Below are 12,219 nucleotides of genomic sequence, written 5' to 3'. Positions count from 1 at the left end.
CCTTTGATTCTGCACTCTCTTTTCTCTGCCCTTGACAAATTGGATTTTGGGGATGGGAAGGTCGCTGGGGCCTATTGTCTCTTGACCGTTTGGAGCGGTTCATTATGCGTGAGGGTGAGGGAAAGTCTCCATGTGACCATTTCGGAGGGTTCTACAGCTGCTAAAAGAGCGCAACTCTCTCATAGCGCGCTGCTCGCCCTTGCGCATTAATGTGCCGAGGGGTACCTGACTGCGCCATAAGAAAAGCCGGATCACACACGCCACCGCGTCACTTGGCGGGCGGATATTAGTCTGTCCTCATCTCAGACTCTCTGCTCATCTCAATCAGTGCCTGCTTGATCGTCCTGGTTCTGTTAGCTCAGCCCCACACAGAGCCAGCCATGCAAGCGACTCGGACACCCACTATCAGTGTGTTCGCCGACTGCAGCATCCCAGCCGGGCTTCGGATAGGTCCGGTTCCGGGCATCTTCAAACTGGGGAAGTATGTTTCGGACCGCAAGGAACTTGGAGTGAAAAAGAAGGTTAGTTTGATATACTTCCGACGCGTCCTTGTGTTAAACATTTTAATATGACTTTTGAAAGTTTATTTATTTATTTATTTTTTAAATAAAATGCACACTGAGAGAAATGTGATTTTTTTCCCATTAGAAATGGATTATGCATTCGTGATATTTTAAACAAGATGTGCAACATATTGTACAATATAGAATATACCTGCATTAATAGTCTTTTCCACTTGTATATAGCTTTTTATTTAATCTATTAAATTAAGCCTACATAGAAGTACAAATAAAATACAACAACAATAATAATAACAATTATTATTATTCTATGTTTTACTACTATTACTACTACTACTATACTACTAATAATAATATTAATAACACTAAATAATATTAATGCTTTAATCTGAAAAATAAACGAAATCAAAGAAAACAAAGTATTTAAAAAAACACATTTTTATGAATTTAGAATTGTTTAATGCAGTAAAATAAAAATAACACCATACTTTCCAAGTCTCGATGGCGACCTGTCACTCTCCATAGCATCCTCGTATTAATTGGTTTGTGCTGTCAAGTTAGAAATAATTGAGTTATATTAGCAGGACAACATGTCATTCTATTCGTTTTACTTAACCGCCTTAATGGGGCGACTTTCTGCGCGAGATTTCATGCCCTCTACCCTATTAAATTTTAAGTGCTTGAGGGCTGGTTTTTCCCATGTACCATTTCATTTCGATATATAGATAACAGTAAACCAGACAATAACTAATCACTATATAAAATACTGATTACATTTAACTGGAAACAGGAAACACTATATAAAATATTAGTATAAATCATAAAATGGGCAAGGTAGCCTTTTTTATTTTATTTTTTACAAAAATCGAAATGTATAATTATATAAAAAACATTGAATTGTGTAATATTCGTAAATCAAAGGGGTTTAAAAGGCGTTACATGTAAACAGCTTTTACTTTCTTAAATAAGTTGTAAATAGACTGGAGCTCTTTCCGCTGTCTGCTTCTGTGATTGATGCGCGTAAATGCAACGCCGCGGGCCATAGGCGATCATCAGGTGCAATCTCCGTGTCAAATGTCACGCTTTAATCTTTAATTTGTTTGAACAGAATAGAAATGCTTTGACACTCTTCAAATTCGTTTCTCATATCAAGTCAATTATGTGCCCTGTTCCTTGAAAATTATCACCATTGTCTAATAGACCGAATAAAAAGACATTAACGCGCTTTTGTTTAAAATACCTTGGGGTGGTATAGTGGAGAAAAAAAAGACAACAAAGAATATACATATACACAAAACAGTTTTTAGATAAATATTCTTTAAAATATTATTTCAACAGCTTCAGGAGGACAACATAAGACAAGTTCAAATTAAATGAATAATTTGACTATTTTAGCCACCTAAAATACCTCAATTTTGTTTACTAAGTAAACAACATTTAAACATATTATTTATGTTGTAATTTGTATTTGTAGATTCGTCTGGTGAGGGGAGAATTCGTGGACGATTCTGGCAGTGCAGTTCCAGATTGGATCGGGTTAATACGCGCGGCCAGGAACAGTCAAGAACAGAACCTCGAGGCAGTCTCGGATTTACCTGGAGGACAGGTGAGTAAAGAACAATCGAATGATTGTGATCTTATTTAAATCACAGACTATTTCTAATACGTTCCCTTCTTTTTCTTTTTTTTTTTAAAGATATTCTACCGCGTGATAAGAGAAATACAGACTGGAGAGGAATTGAATGTCTGGTATTCCAACGCACTGGCGCATTGGTTTGACATTCCTACGACTGCGACTCCAACTCATGACGAAAAAGGTGAGACGCGTGTCATAATTTCGTTTATTTAAAAATTTGCAAAATTTAGTAAATATAGGCCTAATCCTTAAAGTGAAGAATACACTTCAGACCTTTTTCACTTTACTTGAATATATTTCAGACATATAGTACAAGTTAGACATTCAACATTTACCCAATATGTTTTAAAATGAAAATGCATATTTAAAAAAACTCAGAATGAATTGTCGGTAATTTTGCAATTAACAAATAATGCGATTGTAATATTTTCTATGTAATATTACATTAGACCATATTATATTATATTATATTATATTATATTATATTATATTATATAGCCTATTATATTATAGTCAATTATATTATTAAAATAAAAGTAAACTAGTCGTTTTGATGAGCTATATGAACGAATTATAAGTAACACGGCCACCAGCACAATATTAAAGGCAAATCCTGTTTAAATCCGTTTTAATAGGCTTATCTGAGAATGTTGTCAGATTATCCCATTTTAGTTAATAAATCGAAATGTCTGACGTCTGGGGCAGTAACTCATATTGACTGGTTGATAATTATTGAGCAGAGTAGCTATTTACACACTGCAGGCTACTGTAGCCTATTTGCTATTTATATTGACATATGATTGATCATGCTCAGCTACGGTTTGTATTATCTCTCTTAATTAGTTGTATTTACTAATAAAGTCCTGGATGTGCTCTCCTGGGCTGATGCCCAGTGTCGTTCAGCGAGGGGAAGAGGTTAACAAATGTCATCTAGTCATTAATATTCATGTATTCAAAAGCAAATAAATTCAAAAAAGGTGCTCTACGGTAAATTAGCTGGCTGCATAAGGTATTGTTGGCTAGTGAATGCAAACTTTTATGTGGGATGTATATTGCCCTGATTTGAGACGCTGTACTGTGAGCGCTGCTCTCGGGCCAATACTCAGTGCGCTCCTTGACATACGCTTCCTATTCTCCAGCGTCAACAGATGGGCCAGCCTCATTGTCTTATGCGACTAGCGATTTCAAGCAACAGCTGCCGTCAATTCCACGGGAAAGCGCACAGGGAATGTCCCCATTGAATGTATTGGTTTGTAAACGACAGATTGGGCCGGCGCTTGCTCTTTTGATGGTGACAATAAACAACGGGGTTTTGAGGATTACAAAATCATTACATCTATATCATTGACCCCAGACTACCCAAGTGGTGTCATGCCAACGTGACCAAGGCATTGTGAGAAAAAGTCATAATTGTAGCCTTTTAAATATATGTTACCAGATTCAGCAAAGTTCTTGAGTTGCTAAAGGTGCTCTGGATCTCTATGACGCATGATTTCAAAAAGGTTCTCCTATGAAAATTGCAAAGCGTTGTAGCTGAAAATAACGTAATTTAATAGTATTTTTATTGTTTGTTTCAGGCGAGGAGCGCTACATTTGCTGGTACTGCTGGAGAATATTCAAATACCCCAACACCCTGAAATCTCACGTGCATTTCCACTGTGCGTTGAGCAACGGTAGAAGTTTGGTGAGCAACGAGCAAGTGAGAGGCACAGACAACTTCAACAGATCTCCGAAATCAGGGGACATCCCGAATACGTCGTCCTCTCCACGGAACGGCCACAGCACCTTTATGTTAGACGCAGTGAAACCGTTCGCCAATAAAGCGGGACTATCCAAAAAACCGAGCGCAGATGAGCAGGACAGAGCCCTTGACATGAGCGTGACCTCCGCCAGGAACCCCGGACATATCCTGGGCCTTGGCGGGACATCGTCTGTGCTCAACAGCATGGGTTTCCACCCCGGCGTGCGCTCTGCTTTCAAACCAATGGGGCTTTCAAAGATCTCCCCGACTGAGGTCGCGAGAGATGAGCCTAATGGGAAACCAAACAGTATTGGGTTCAGTAAACTGCTAGGAAACATTAAGTCAGTGCGCACCCTAAACGAACCTCTACCAAACGTTCATCCCTCAAAATGCGCGCACCCCATGGACAGCACACCTCCCGTGATCCCCTGCGCTAACCCCATCCGTGGCTTTCCTCTACTGCCACATTTTGAGGAGACCTCAGCTTTCAAGCACGTTGACAGCCGCATGCACCCTGCCCTGTCGCCCTCGCGCTACTCTCAGCTTCCGGCCGGGTTTCACTTCGAGAGGTTCTCCTTGCCACAGTTCGATGGGGGGAAATCCTACAATGGAGACTGCAACATACCCCTCATGCCATTCACGGTTTACAATGGAGAGCTCCTTTATAGTTCCCCGTACTACCCTCTGAAATTTCACTTTGGTAACCTGCTGAAATACCCAGACTACTTTGGCGCGCCCGCTCTAAATCCAGATCTAAACGCGATTACGAATATCGACAGGGAGATAGCGATGCACACGCAACAGCTGTCTGAAATCGCCGTAGAGAAGAACCGTTCACGACTGGAGTCTATGCCCGCGTCGAACCCAAACTCGGGCAAGCCAAAAAAGGGACATTTGTGTCTTTATTGTGGCAAACTGTACTCTCGAAAATACGGGCTGAAGATTCACATGAGGACTCATACAGGCTACAAGCCACTCAAATGTAAAGTGTGTTTTAGGCCTTTTGGCGACCCCAGCAATCTCAACAAACACATCCGACTGCACGCGGAGGGAAATACGCCCTACAGGTGCGAGTTCTGCGGGAAGGTGCTCGTGCGCAGGCGAGATTTGGAGAGGCACGTCAAATCGAGACATCCCGGTCAAAGCATCAAAAAATCCGACGACAAAATGGAAGGCATCTTCGAGGATGCCGAGCAAAAAAGCGACAACGACAGCGACGTCGACGTTTGCTTCACAGATGATCAGAGCGACCAGGAATCGAGTAAAAACAACGATTAATGGACTAATATCTGGACATATTTAAATAGACTTTTGCTCTTATGTAGCTAAATTATGCATGTACATACATTAGTTATGAATTGTTTGTTTATTTTATAAACTTATTGTGAAAAGAAAACCTCTCAGAATGAGCAAATGTTCTCCTAGTAAATGAAATCGTTCTGTGAAGGAGGCACTCATAACATTCTTATTGGTATTGAGTAGATCTCAGCGCCCCCAATGTGGAGCTGCACTTTATAAAGACGGGTTTATGCCATACAGCCGACGCGTTAGCGTCAAATCTTCGTTAAAAATTTTCATGTGCATCTTTTCTTTAAAAATGTCTGTCCGTTTCCTTATAACACGACGTTGAAATTACCTGTCAAATCCGCACTTTTTTAACTAAAGCATTTAACTCATTCTGTATAAATATTTTTTTTGTTTGTTTTTTGTTTTTTTTGCAGAACAACGGGCACCTATCAATAAAATAAAGTGGTGTTGTAAAGAAATATTCGTGTTTTTATTTAGTCAAAAAGCTAAATCTTTGTGTCAAACAAACAAAAAAGTTAATATTTATTCATTAAGTAACAGTAGCTTGTATCGCTTATTTTTTATAATTATTATAATTATTGTTGTTGTTATTATTATTATTAATTTATATTTTATATGACCATATTTTTCCCTCAACATTTTAAAAATATATAATAAAAAACATTCCTCCCATGCACTGTCCGGTTTTAAGTAGCATGGACAAATATATAGTTTAAGATAAATTTAAAGAAATAGGAAAATTAATTGAAATGTGCAAGGTCTAAATGTCAAGGTTAGACTGCTACTTACTTGGCTTTATGGGCTGAAAACAAACGTTCAGCTCTAATATTTTTTTCCATACATTTTCCAGGATTTACTGAAAGTGGTTTGTTCCCTTTTTATACAGTTTCACAAAGGCATCAGATTATTAACACATAATTACTTACTAGATGGTTAATACTATTCAGCAACTTAGGCTTCTTATACTGTAAAACCTGGCAGGCAGCTGAAAGAGATCTTTATATTGATTTTTATTGGGTTATGTAATGTAGACACCTTGATTCTATCATCATTTTTGGCATGAATAAAACGGTTAATTAAGATGTAAAAAGGCACATTTTTAGGTTACCTGACAAAACATTTTCCATGCTTTTATAATCAACTGACAGCTTCCTTGCTATCGAAATTAACAATTTCTACACCTCTCTTCATAACACGTGTTATATTTGAGAAAAATGTATAGAGCAAATCAATAACTACATCCTTACTGAATAAACAGGTCTTCCAAGTTGTGAACAAAAGCAAACAGTCACAATAAAGTTATAGAAAATGTAGCCTTAAGGTTGGTGGATGAGGATTTAGTGTATACTAAATAAAAAGCAGCAGACTCTCTCCACACAGTATTCTATAATTTCTTTCTTTCTCTGTCCTTCTACACATTTGGTGTGTCCTTGATGTGCGACTTTCTCTTTCAGAGCCTCGGCTTTTACCAGTCATTGTGTCTTCAAGGTACTAACAACACAAGAACAGACTGTAAGTTATAGCATCAACACCATGATTGTTTTTATTTGTTGTGGAGCAAATGAAAGAGGATATACTCATGTGTATTTATTGCTTCTGTACAAATGAACTGCAGACAGGGTTTACACTGTAGAGTCTGCGTGAATAAAGAACTTTTGAATGAATATATTGTGTATTTTTTCCTTGGGGAGTATGTTATCTCTTCACTTGTTTACTTGTTTTTGGATACTGGCCAGAGAAAACCAGCTCATCCCCATCCCCTGGTGCCCCCACCCTCACCAGTGCTCAAATCAATTAGTGCCGTTGATTAGTCCAGGCACCAGAAAGAGGGATTGATAAAGAGGCTGGCTTTTCACACAGTGTGGGAGCTAGAGAAGTTTGGCAAAACTACTATTACTACATCTGTGAATTGACCAATGCTAGAAGTAATGACCAATAACACAAAATGTTTGGGGTCAGTAAGATTTTTGAATGTTGTTAAAAGAAGTCACTTATGTTCACCAAGGCTGCATTTATTTGATCAAAAATAGTGTAATATTGTGGAATATTATTTAAATGTATTCCTCTGATGGCAAGGCTGAATTTTCAGCAGCCATTAATCCGGTCTTCAGTGTCATATTATCCTTTCGAAATCATTCTAAAACATTGATTTGATGCACAATTAAACATTTATTTTTATGGATTTTATTTGGAAACTGTGACTCTTTTTTTCAAGAATGGCATTTATTTGAAATCAAAATCTTTTGTAAAATGATATCTTACCACCACCGCTAGTAGTCTGAACTGTTGAGACAAGGCAGGATGGATTCAATGCTTTTATGTTTACACTAAATTCTAACCCCACCATCTGTCACAGCAAAATGGTGACTCATCAACATTTTTCCAATCTTCTATTGTCCAACTTTGGTTAGCCAGTGCAGATTGCAGCATTAGTTTACTGTTTTTAGCTGACAAGAGTGGCACCTGGTGTGGTCTTCTGCTGCTGCTGCCACGCACTGGATATTTTCTCTTTTTTGGACCATTCTCTATAAACCCTAGAGATGGTTGTGCATGAAAATCCCAATAAATCAGCAGTTTCTGAAATATTCAGACCAGCTGAGTCTGGCACAAACAACGATGCCATGTTCAGTTACTTAAAGGGTTTCTTCAGTGATTTAGAATTAAGCTTTGTATTTTAACTGGGTCCTTAATGTAGAAGAAATTTGAAATTCATTTTGAATTTGGTACCTTCTAGATTGAGAAAAGAAAGAAAATGTATTTTTGTCTCATGGAATGCACTTACTACAACTACAACTCCCAGAATGCACTTGCTTTGCTGCCCAATAAGGCCACGCCCAAAGCCCAGGGCCGGCGCTCCGCACACGCACATCACGCACTGCGCGTAGGGCACCAAGTGCTTGGGGGGGCACCAAAAAATCTGGGTCGTGAAAAAATCATCACAATAGGCTAGCCTACTAGTATAAATAACACATAAAATATTTCTAAAAGCATGTTAATATACAAATGCAATACAAAAGTAATATAGGCTGTTATGAAGGACTGTCATGTGTACATAATAATGTACTATGATTGTTTAAAATCATAGTTTACCGCGAACTGAAAGTATTAGTAGCATAGATCCTTATCTATCGCAATCGTGCATAGACAATTCTAATGGAGAACGAGTATTCCTCTGTACTATAATTATTATAAGACATGTTTACATATATTTACCATGAGTGCTATATTCTTTGTTGTACATTCGCGAGCTAAATGTGTATGCCGTAAATGCACCGTTATGTTGTTTACATAAAGGCAGCCGGAATGGCGCTAATGACGTTACGGCCGGGAGTTCGAGCCCCGCTCAGAACAGGATTCTTACATGATGATAAAATAAGCCTACATGACAATTTATAGGCTAGTAAGTGCGGATTTCATTTCTTGTGTAACAGTTTAGTACTTTGTACTGTTATTTGTCCATTGTTATCATAATTACACATCATTTATGTGTACTGCTATTGGCATCCTTTTGTATATTGTTATTTACCAATTTGTATGTATATTTTCAGAACCACAAACTTGCCCCGACTTATGGTGGAGAATAAATGTTACAGAAGAAACATCAGAGTCCTTATTGCATTCTAACTGGATGTGCCATAGTGATTGCAACCAATTACAACCAGACAATTTAAGTACTTCAAAACATAGGCCTAGACCAAATTAGTCGAGAAAAAGGTGAATCTCTGTGCCAGACTCCCTCTGGTTTTCAGTAGAATCCCTGAATATTTTGTCTTGTGGTTATCAATGGGGACGTGGCTCAGAAACTGTCATATGATGACCTGATAGCTGATTTTGCAGCTAGGAAATGTAGACGTGTGCCTCTGTAGGGCCTCTGACAACTGATGGTAGTGAAAATGTTTAATATAGGCTAGTTCTATAGAATAGCAGAATGGACTCTTTATAGAGATGTAGTCCCTCTGTTGAGTAATTTGTACTGTGCAGTTATGCTATTAGCAGTTTAAAACGTGCACTTTAAAATTAATACTTTATAAAATTCATAGACTTATTCTATTTACACAAAACTTTTTTTTTGCACTTTTAACTTTCTGTGTTTACATTGTTCAGTTTCAATTATTCATTTGCAGCAGTTATTTTGGAAGTAAAGAGAACCTAAATAAGAAATTCTGAATGGTAGTTATTTCTTTGGTGGGTGGGTGTTTGTTTGGGGAGGGGAGGATAGGGTAGAGTGGGTTGGGTGGTGGGGTGTTGGGGGGGGGGGGGGGGGGCTGGGCACCGCCAAGCATTTGTGCTTAGGGCACCCAAATGGCTAGCACCGGCCCTGCCAAAGCCACTGCTAGATCACTTGTCCACCGCAGCAACTCCCCTACCGTTGTGCTCAGTTGTACAGTTAGAACAGATACTACAATTAAAAACTGAACGTGTCTGTTCAATATAATGCGAGTGAGCTGAGCGAGTGTCACGGCACAAACGCAGCAGGACTCAGATTACATCCAGCTCGAGAGCTGAGGTAAGCGTAGGCACGGCATACATTCACAGCGAGTGTTCAGTCTGGTGTGTTTTCAGTTCATGCCTTTCATAACTAGGAATTAATTTGAAAAGTTGAAACGATCACTTTGGTCCGCACTGCACCACTCCATTTACATGAATGCCTGCAGCTGCCTGAGCCTAGCGCTATGAGTGTAATCCCAATCTAAGAATGTGATACTAATCATGTATTAAATACTTAAATGTATTAAGTTGCTGCCATGTAACTGGTTGATTTTATACATACATACATACATACATACATACATACATACACACACGCACGCACGCACGCACGCACGCACGCACGCACGCACGCACGCACGCACGCACACACACACACTATGTAATCAGTTGTTTTCATTTTTTTTTTTTTTTTGAAATGTGCAACAGTAAATAAAAACAGGAAACAAGATGTATTGCAGTCCTTGACAGCTAGGTCAAGGAACAGGACCGTAGAAAGATTCCATTCCCTTTATTTGCACCTCGCCACCCATCCACCACACAACCAATTGGAATTGTTGGTGTGTGTTAAAGACTGGTTAGCCATGAAACATAAAAGTATAGAAAATGAGTTGACAGGTGAAGGGTAGAGATGTGAGCATTAAAGCACAGAAGCCAACAAGGTATATTATCCATAACCCTCTTTGACCCACCATAAGACTGAAATCTCTGTGCAGCATTGTACCTTTTATATATATATATATATATATATATATATATATATATATATATATATATATATATATATATATATATATATATATATATATATATATATATATATTGCATTTGTAAAACATTTATGAAAGATAAAAAGTCCATTTGTGAAATTTCCTCACTACTAAATATTCCACAGTCAACTGTTAGTGGTATTGAAGTGTCTGAATAATTTTGGTTCCAAATTTTTATAAATTTATTTATAATATAATATATCAGAGTTTACTTGATTTTGCTATCCTCATAAATGAACTATATTCCTACACCAACTAAAATGATATGTGGTGTCTGAATAATTTTTGGTTGAACTATATATACACATCTAACACAAGGTTTCTGCTCTTTAGTATGAATGCATTCATATGATGTTTAACTGTGAGTCAGGTTAACCACGTCTCATCTGTATCCTCTTTTTGAAACATTCTGCAATTTCTATTAAACTTGCTCTCATGCTTGTTTCATCATTTTAAAAACGTAATACTTGAGCTCATCAAGAGCAGCAAATAAATACCTTTCATGGCTATTATATAGTTACACTAAATCCTTGAAACACTGACAAGCCAATGCACAGCTTGTGCTTGAGGAGTGAGAGGCAGAGGAGTGTAGGGACATAAGCAGGTTAGCTGCATGTGTGTATTTACAAGCACACATTGTACTGAATGTACTCTTTGAATTAATGCCACATTGCCACAGAACGCTCTCATATAAGCCATAAGTACCATGTTGTGTTCATCAGAGGCGATGAAAATGTAACTATAACAGAGCTGATTTGGCAAATAAAGGGTGTGTCCAAGAGAACATACGTTTTTCGTTTTACACACAAATACTTAATTCCAAAATATTAATATCCTCTGTGTGGACTAAACACATGGCCTTTTTTGAGTCTGATTGAATACTGAAAAGTAAGGAAAAAACAAGTCTCTGTAAGGGTTTTAAGCTTTTGTCTAGTTGGATGGTTTTATCAGAAGAGTCTGTGTGCTGGCAAAACATATGTGGGGTTTTGGGCATGCCACTTTTTTCATTTGTGTGTAATGTGCAGGCGGGTTGCTAAAGACACTTCTGGTTTGGGATCAGACAATCCAATCGTTTCTAAGGCAACCGAGATGTCAGTGCCTATTAGAATAAGAAAGAGCTCCCTTAAAGAATGAGTAAAGCCGTTCTGGGAGATGGGAGTTACAAGGAGATGTTGCACTGTGGCTAAACTGGTGGCATGTCAGGGTGACATGAGAGCAGACAAACTTTACCTCTAATACATCTGGTACAGAGCTGGGATTCCTATTAACATGGTCTCTCAGCATGCTACAAAGACTAAATGTATACCTTATACAATTGTGTGTTCCCTGAACTATACCTTTAGGACGTTGTTTAAAGGGTTAGTTCACCCAAAAATGAATTTGATGTCATTAATGACCTTAATGTTGTTCCACACACGTAAGACCTCCCTTCATCTTCTGAACACAATTTAAGATATTTTATATTTAGTCCGAGAGCATATGCAAGTATATGCACACTATACTGTCCATGTCCAGAAAGGGAATAAAACATCATCAAAGTAGTCCATATGTGACACCAGTTGGTTAATTAGAATCACTTGAAGCATCGAAAATAAATTTTGGTCAAAAAATAACAAAAACTACAACTTTATTCAGCATTGTCTTCTCTTCCTTGTTTGTGTTCAATCCTCAAATAAAGATTCAAACAGTAGTGAATGAGTGAATCGATCAATGATTCGGAGCGCGTGGCAAACTGCTGAAATCACGTGACATTGG

The 12,219-nt window shown here is 38.1% G+C and overlaps 1 protein-coding gene across 1 annotated transcript; it reads left to right on the top strand.

The window, feature by feature from the left end:
- The first annotated feature begins 220 nt into the window (after positions 1–220).
- Positions 221–5,541, top strand: prdm13 (PR domain containing 13). The gene is made up of 4 exons (XM_067449598.1): positions 221–521; positions 1,996–2,127; positions 2,218–2,338; positions 3,735–5,541. Exons 1-4 carry the CDS (start codon positions 381–383, stop codon positions 5,174–5,176), a joined length of 1,836 nt encoding a protein of 611 aa, XP_067305699.1. The 5' UTR covers positions 221–380; the 3' UTR covers positions 5,177–5,541.
- The last annotated feature ends 6,678 nt before the right edge of the window (positions 5,542–12,219 follow it).

The sequence above is a fragment of the Pseudorasbora parva genome, chromosome 7 (genome assembly GCF_024679245.1).
Source record: "Pseudorasbora parva isolate DD20220531a chromosome 7, ASM2467924v1, whole genome shotgun sequence".
NCBI classification, from domain to species: domain Eukaryota; kingdom Metazoa; phylum Chordata; class Actinopteri; order Cypriniformes; family Gobionidae; genus Pseudorasbora; species Pseudorasbora parva.
This window is presented reverse-complemented; position numbering and strand designations above follow the sequence as displayed.

What these genes read in the sequence shown, in the direction of transcription:
- prdm13 (XM_067449598.1), top strand. Translation starts at nt 381, where the DNA reads ATGCAAGCGACTCGGACACCCACTATCAGTGTGTTCGCCGACTGCAGC. An exon ending in CGGATTTACCTGGAGGACAG is followed by an intron (nt 2,128 to 2,217) that starts GTGAGTAAAGAA and finishes TTTTTTTTAAAG; the next exon opens with ATATTCTACCGCGTGATAAG. An exon ending in TCCAACTCATGACGAAAAAG is followed by an intron (nt 2,339 to 3,734) that starts GTGAGACGCGTG and finishes TGTTTGTTTCAG; the next exon opens with GCGAGGAGCGCTACATTTGC.